At 33.7% G+C, this 7,447-nt stretch overlaps 1 protein-coding gene across 1 annotated transcript; it reads right to left on the reverse strand.

The window, feature by feature from the left end:
• Positions 1-1,586: 1,586 nt before the first annotated feature.
• Positions 1,587-6,368, reverse strand: LOC131621822 (transcription initiation factor IIA large subunit-like). Its single transcript, XM_058892859.1, has 11 exons — positions 6,058-6,368; positions 5,661-5,834; positions 5,404-5,556; positions 4,984-5,035; positions 4,848-4,906; positions 4,345-4,470; positions 3,358-3,501; positions 2,469-2,532; positions 2,214-2,377; positions 2,015-2,098; positions 1,587-1,920 (listed from the first exon to the last, which is right to left on the reverse strand). The coding sequence occupies exons 1-11, from the start codon at positions 6,181-6,183 to the stop codon at positions 1,897-1,899; spliced, it is 1,170 nt and encodes a 389-aa protein (XP_058748842.1). The 5' UTR covers positions 6,184-6,368; the 3' UTR covers positions 1,587-1,896.
• Between the last annotated feature and the right edge of the window lie 1,079 nt (positions 6,369-7,447).

Here is a 7,447-nt window from a genome sequence, read left to right on the forward strand (position 1 = left end):
CTTGGAGAGAAAATAAAAAGGAAGATAGATAAAGGGTGTCTGAGACAAGACGTAGTCTATGGGACTGTATGTATGCTTTATTATGTCTTAATTCCATTATTATTTTTATGCCCAAAGAAAATATAATATTTCTATGTTTCATCAAAATCACAAGTTACGCATATGTAAAACATTTAGGATGTATTTGTTTCAGGTTTAGAAACTATATTTTTGGAAATATATGGATAAAAAGTGAGGATACCCATATTTGTTATAAGGTTGGAAAAAAATTATTCTTGGGTATAAAGATTTCAAGGAATAAAATAATTTCTTATAACTTCCATTATTCCCATGTTAAAGGATGAAAAAATGGATTCCCATGAAATTTTATATACTTTTTAAATAAATTAATTAAAACTACAAATTTTCCTAAGAATGATAAAATATTTGCCAAACAATTTTTCAAAAGAATTCCTTAGAATAAATTTTCTACATATATTTTCCCGGGATAGTAATTCCAAGGAATAAATGTTAACACCGTGAAACAAACGCCCCCTTACACCCATTAAATATATAATACTCCTTCACTAAAGATATGTTTGCTTTTTTATTTTGAAATTTGAACAAGGATAGTGGTCCAAACTATACCAATGCATAGTGTTGTACGTTATAAGACTGAAAAACACTATAAAATACATTAGAAGTCATGTTACCTTAATTAGCATTCGGTTGGAAATTAAGTGTGTGAAATACATTGATGATTCTGATCATCATTAAAAAGAGTGTTTAGTATATGAAACGTTATATATTGATAGTGTTTTGAAATAGTAAAAAGGATGACGAATTAAATATGTAATAGTATATTCAAACTAAGTATTTAAATCATATTTTTATTATGAGTACAAATCAAAACTTCCATATTGTTTGACATCAAATGACTCCTATATTTATTAGGAATGATAGAACCGATACTAAAATTCCATTCATATGTAACAATACTAATAGGATGTCACAATACATCACGGATTATTAAAGATAGATCTTTGAACCTGCACAAATTCACCTTCCACACTTGAAGATTATTCAAGTCGTCATAAAAATTATTTTCAATGTATTCTAGCATTCTTCTATAATCACTCCAATCCTTCTCAAACTTCAACATTGCCAATAAATTCAATGAATTATTTAAACAATTATTTTCCTCTCCAAACCCATGAGGATATGAAAAACGATTATTTGAGAAAATGTTTAGGAATATGGCATTGTTTACGGTTTTGCTGTCATTCGTAAACTAGCATTCTTCATAACTTAAAAGACAGATTAACGTCCAATAAGGCCAAGCCAAACAGAAACTAGAATTCTCATTCTATTCAAAAGCCCCATGTGGTGGCCAAACACAAGTTCACATCCTTCTCATAATGAGGAAAATCAGCTGGCCATTAATGCTGAAAAAGCTCTATTTTCCTCTATTTTAGTCACAGGCTTAAGATGTCAATATCACTCTATCTGGATCTACAATAGAGTTCTACACACTAAAAGTTGTCTCCTCGTTTTTCATGGTCAAAAACAAATCAAAAGAGATACGAAAACTCAAACCAAGGCAAGGCTAAATAAACTATCATTATCATACAGTGCAGCTCTTAATTTAACCAAAATGTCCAAGTATACAGAACTAAGGGAACCACATACTTGACAAATGGACTTGAGGAAATGCCCAGTATCTACTAACCATCATATTAAGGCCAAAAATTGCCCATTCATTATGCACAAGTGGCCAACATCAAAACAGTCTCGAAAGTGTAAGGATTTCTCTCTTCCTGAATCTCTCTCTTAATATTAACTACAATCAAAGAAATATCACGAAACACTCTGACACCTCAGTATTATGCTTTCAGCAGAGCACTGCCCACAACAAAATCAGAAGTCAAACTCTCCGGTTGCCTGCAAAATTGTATTGCATCATTAATCGTGAAAATTTGATAAACTGAACTGAAAGGATGATAAAATATAAGAGTTCTCTTCAAGATTAACAAACCTTGTTGAAGAGAATATCCTTGTTATTTATATGCATGATGCCATCCTTTAATGTGCATTTCCACCTGCTCTTAGTACGTGTCACCTAAATTTTAATAAGCCAACTCTATTATTATCCCCAAAATAGTTATCCAACCCCTACCTGCTAAACATACTTCTATATTACAACTGTGTCGACATGTAATGAGGGAGGTTGTTACCTTGTCAAACTGGGCCAAAACTAGATGATGTGTATTTTGATCATCTCCTTGGTCCAAGTCATCCAAATCATCATCATCATTTTCATTTAATGGAGGCTCATCATCGTCATCCTCATTTACCACCTCATTTTGAGCAACGAGAGCAGGGGTGCTTACTGGTACTTCTAATAAGGCAAGAGAAACAACAATTGTCAGAAAAGTATGATATGCCACGACTCTTGATAATATAACTAATATATCAAAGTTTCAAGTTACCAGCAGGAGCTGGTGTATTTGCGGCGTTGTAGTCTTCACTGTACACTCCACCATTATAGTATATCTACAAGAACATGGATAAAACAAAACCATGTAAGATGATAGAATGCAAAACTTATGGTAAATTTCAAATGACGCATAACGCAATTGAAACTCTAAGATTTCACATGTAGAATGAATAAGCTGGAATTTAGCCATTCAATCTCCTTGTATCCTTTTTTGTTATTGTTGTAAATAGAGGTCTATTGAATGAATTACAAATTTTAGTGACCAAAAGTAGCATTCAGTTTTGAAATATGCAACTCATCCAGGTTTCACAACTGGGAATACCTATTTTAATCCATTAAGTTGCTTATATAGTTATATATTGTTTCTGAATTACAGTTGCAGTTGCTCTGTTTTTAAAAATGCACCAAGGAATTTAGTCACAAAAAAAAATGAACCAAGGAAGAAGCAGTATTTGCACCAAACTAAACAGACACTAATTCATGTGGGAGTATCCTAAAATAAGACTTCTATCACTGTTTATTACTTCCTAAACTGATAAACATCTGAAGAGATGTGGTCAGTTTCTTATTTATTTTGCAACAAAAGTAAATCAAATACACATTAAATACAGATACAGAAGCGGGCCATTGAAATCCCTTTGAACATTAACTGGATTATAAATTGTCAAAAGACAAAGTTGGTGTGTCTATTTATGGATAACTAAAGGTTGGGGTGCATGCAGTTTTTCCAAAAATGCATACCGGGGGGTATCAGGAACTTGAACAGGTAAATAAAGTAAAAATACATATGTGTTGGGAAAGAGCAAACACCAAAACTGTTCCATTGTAATTTACAAAAGCTCACACAAGCACAGGCAGGAGTGGATGAAAAAACTACTCACATTGGGAGTAGAAAGCACATCATCCTCATAAGGAATTGGTCCATCAAGTTGAGGAATCCTAGAATTCAGTCTCTCCAAGTCTGCGCGCATTTTCCCTTTTGAATTAGTGTGTTGTGAATTGAAGGAGATGCTCCCTCCACAAACCTAAAATATTAAGCTCATCAGTTATGTAAATGAATAAATGTTTCCACCAATTGAGCAGGTCAGTGAATTAAGTAACAAACAGACAGAATAAAACAATGCATGTACTACAAAAAGTCACCATAGTGATTTACAACCATTATCTGGCCAGCACAATGTTGCTAGCTTCTTTCCTAGCTCACTCTTGTACTGTTAAATGCCAGTAGAACAATGCACAGGAGCGTGCTTGGAAAGAAGCTTGCAATCCAAGAGCTCATTTGGTTTTAGAAAAGGTTCTCCCATTTATTATGGTTTAAATGAGCCCTTATAGTTTTGAAGCGGGTGAAGATATCATTAATGACTCATTTGGAAAACTGTCACTGTACAGCATCACATATGAAAGAAATTGGGTATTAACTACATCAATTTCATAAAATTACAAGATTCAAATTGGGTAGAAATGACAAGACATTCCTCCACACTCCGTCAACCCCGTAGCCGGCTGCCGCTACCTTGTCCTAATCCCACAGCAATTCCCGTCACAAAAAAAATGTTAAACTCTGATAAGCACCATACACTTTGTAGAGATGACAGCCTCCACTCCACCATCCTTCACACCCCATCTTGTATCATTCCTGCCCCACAAAAGGACTGGGGAAATGCTAAATCTAACAATGTGATATGAAATCCCTTGCTTTTTAAATCAACACTCAAGGAAGAAAACAAACACTGATGGTATAAATAATAAATTTGACTATTAGCACTATTACAGAACTATCTGCAAGTGATATGGAAGTACCTAACATAGATAAATATAACTTATTATAAAAGGTTGATGCTGACAAAACAGCGGGATAAAGACCACACCTCAATTTCAAAATCGCCAGATCCAGCATCACCAGCTCCATCTTGCTGAGGTATATATCCTCCAACATCATATGGTGGAGGCATATCATTGCGTTTCCGCTTTCCACCAGGCACTGTGAAGAAATCCTAGAATTTTTTTCAGACATCTATTAATATCTAAATGTCATGACTTTCAAGTTCAGACTTAAAAGCAATAAGCATTCCTCCTTCAGAAGGTGAAATTGTCTACGTAGACCAAATCATGCAATACTGTTTTACTGAAAATCATGAATAACGACAGCATTCGAATCTAAATCCTCTTAATGGTTTAGTCTATTGTTTTTAGTCTTCTAAATATAATCATCCAGACATGACATTCTAAACAAAAATACTCATTAAATGTGTTGGAACAAGAAAGGAACAAAATTTGCTACTTTCATAAAACAGCTCAACCATAAGGTCTCATCAAATCTTAAAAGCAGTAAACAATAAGCCTTCTGTAAAGCCCGCGATGACTTGCTTACTTGTGTCATAGGCTGATTAGAAGCTCCTCTATCTGCCTCTTCCCGTCCTTCCACATAAGCTACAGTGTGCAATGCAATCCACTGTTACTACGAATCTGCTTAATCAAATGTTAACCTGAACATGAATGAGACTTACCAACATTGACATCAAGTGGAGGCCTCTGATTCATCCAAGGAGAAGGAGGTTGCTGTGAAGAATCATAAGTACAATATCAATGTCCACTTTAAAAAGAAGAACATGTGATCTAAACAAAAGATTTCAGTAAATCTACAATAGCCAGAGATTAAATCAATTGCACAAATTGAGAATGATAATTGAGAAACTAATACAACGGAAAATAGAATTGGATCATCTCCCACAAAATCCCTCGGTAACACTCTCATTTCTCTCTAATTCTCAATTATTTTCTCTCCAAATTTAATTACCATATCACGGCCTCCCTTTTCCCATCTTTTTACTCGTGTCACCATCCTTTTTGGGATGCATGCATGAGAGGATTCAGGCTTACAGAAAACATCTAACTTGGCATATCAAACAGTAAAAAGTAAACTTTACCATGAATGGACTTGGCCTTCCACCTTTAACATCAGCATTTCCACCGGTTTCATTTCCAGAAGAAGAGTAGTCACTTGGTCCAGTAGGAATGTTATAATTCGGGGTCTCACCAGCTCCAGGTAAAGGGGTTTGAATTGGAGTTTGCAGTGGCGTCTGTAATTCATTAAAACCCCGCATCAAAAATCTAATAACCCCCATTCACAATTCAAAATAAACACATTCAACTGGACCGTAGTTGTACAACTAATAAAACTCACAGGGGGAAAAAGTATTTCAGCAGTGGGGGTTTCATACTCCTCAGTCCCCTCATACGGCACATTCAGATCATGAACCGGAGTAATCGGACCACCCGGCGTCGGTCTATTAGCACCAGTAGACCTCTCAATTGGACCAAGAACCGCACCAGCTTGAATCATCTTCGTTTCCCAAATCTAAACAAACAATCAAAAACACAACACAAACAACTTAATCCCTAATCCCTAAACCCAAACACAAACCAATTCATCAGATCCAAAACCCTAAATTCAATCAACCAACAAAAAAAAAACCAAATCAGATTTCTACATCAAAAAAGTAGTTAATTAATCAATTAATTAATCGATTAATTAATTGAATGATTAATTAAGAGAAAGAAAAAAGAATTGATGAAATTACGGCTTGAAGCTCTCTGAGAACTTCATCTCCAGGACCACCACCGTTGGTGACGAACTCGTCTCGAACCTTGACCATGACATCTTCGATAACATCGATATAAACCTGGCTTGTAGTTGAAGCGGCCATCAAGAATCGAGCGCGATTGATTCTCCGTTTGAGGAGAAAGAAAAGGAGGAAAGAGTGTGAAGAGGAAGAAGAAGAAGGTGTCTGTGTCTGGTTTTAGGGTTTGCGATGGAAGAGGAAGTCGGAGGAGGGGATATGAGAGAAAGAGAGAAAGAAACAAGAGGCGGACGAGAAAGGAAGAATAAAGAGAAGAATATAAATAGGTTTGCATCCGATTATAATCACCGACCCCCACGTGTCTTTACTACACATTTCCAATCCTTTTCTACTATACCTCTTATATATACTCTCTCCAATATTATATACACCCATACTTTTGGCCCATTTTTTCTTTATCCTTCAATTTAATTGTCTAACAATAAATTATATATAAAAGCCCACATATATTTTTAAACTAAATAATGATAAAATATAGGGTCATGCTAACATGTGCCCTAAGGGCACATGTTAAGGATACTATAATTAGAAAAAATTAAATATAATTAAATGTAATAAAGTCATATTTAAAGTTTCGATACATTGAATGTACAAGTTCCAAGAAAAAATTTCTATAAATATCTCATTAACTTGTGCCCTTGGGGCACATGTTAGCTTTTCCCTAAAATATATAATATCATTAGTATTTTCATTTTATTTGGATAAAAAGAAATATCATACTCTCTTCCTCCCATAATAAGTGACTCATTTAAAATAAAATGATGTCCTAAAATGAATGATCAATTTTAATTTCCAACACACTTTTTCTAATTCAATACTTTAGTTAATAAAAATTTCACCATTTCCAGTATATGATAATGATACTATAATAAAAACAATATTCTCTTTCTTACTTTTATACATTTTTGTTAATATGTATGAAATGGTGTGTTGGATCACTCATTGTAGGAAGGAGGGAGTATCTGATAAGATAAGGTAAATCTAATTTACGACTCACTTTATATAGAATAAAAAGATAAGGAAAGGAAGATCATCTTAGTAATATTTGTCTACATTTATATTTTTCAGCTCAAATTTTATGATTGGAATGGCACTTATATCTATTAAGGAGACATTCAAAGCAGTCTTTTCACAATTAAATTGTTGGTGAAATAATCAAAATAGTTTTTTGAAATTAAATTGTTGGCATCAATGAGAAGATTTAGATTACATGCATAGAAATAATTTTTGATTGAAAGTTATACGAAATATTATTTGTATATTATATAAATAAATAATATTTAAAAAAATAATATAATATATATACTAATAGTAAAAAATAATAAAATTT

Source organism: Vicia villosa, unplaced genomic scaffold (genome assembly GCF_029867415.1).
Source record: "Vicia villosa cultivar HV-30 ecotype Madison, WI unplaced genomic scaffold, Vvil1.0 ctg.000011F_1_1, whole genome shotgun sequence".
NCBI lineage: Eukaryota > Viridiplantae > Streptophyta > Magnoliopsida > Fabales > Fabaceae > Vicia > Vicia villosa.

Coding starts and splice junctions, on each gene's coding strand:
- LOC131621822 (XM_058892859.1), bottom strand. CDS start 6,183: ATGGCCGCTTCAACTACAAGCCAGGTTTATATCGATGTTATCGAAGAT. Junction 5,557..5,660: donor CTGAAATACTTTTTCCCCCT/GTGAGTTTTATT, acceptor AATGAATTACAG/ACGCCACTGCAAACTCCAAT. Junction 2,099..2,213: donor TTTTGGCCCAGTTTGACAAG/GTAACAACCTCC, acceptor ATTAAAATTTAG/GTGACACGTACTAAGAGCAG.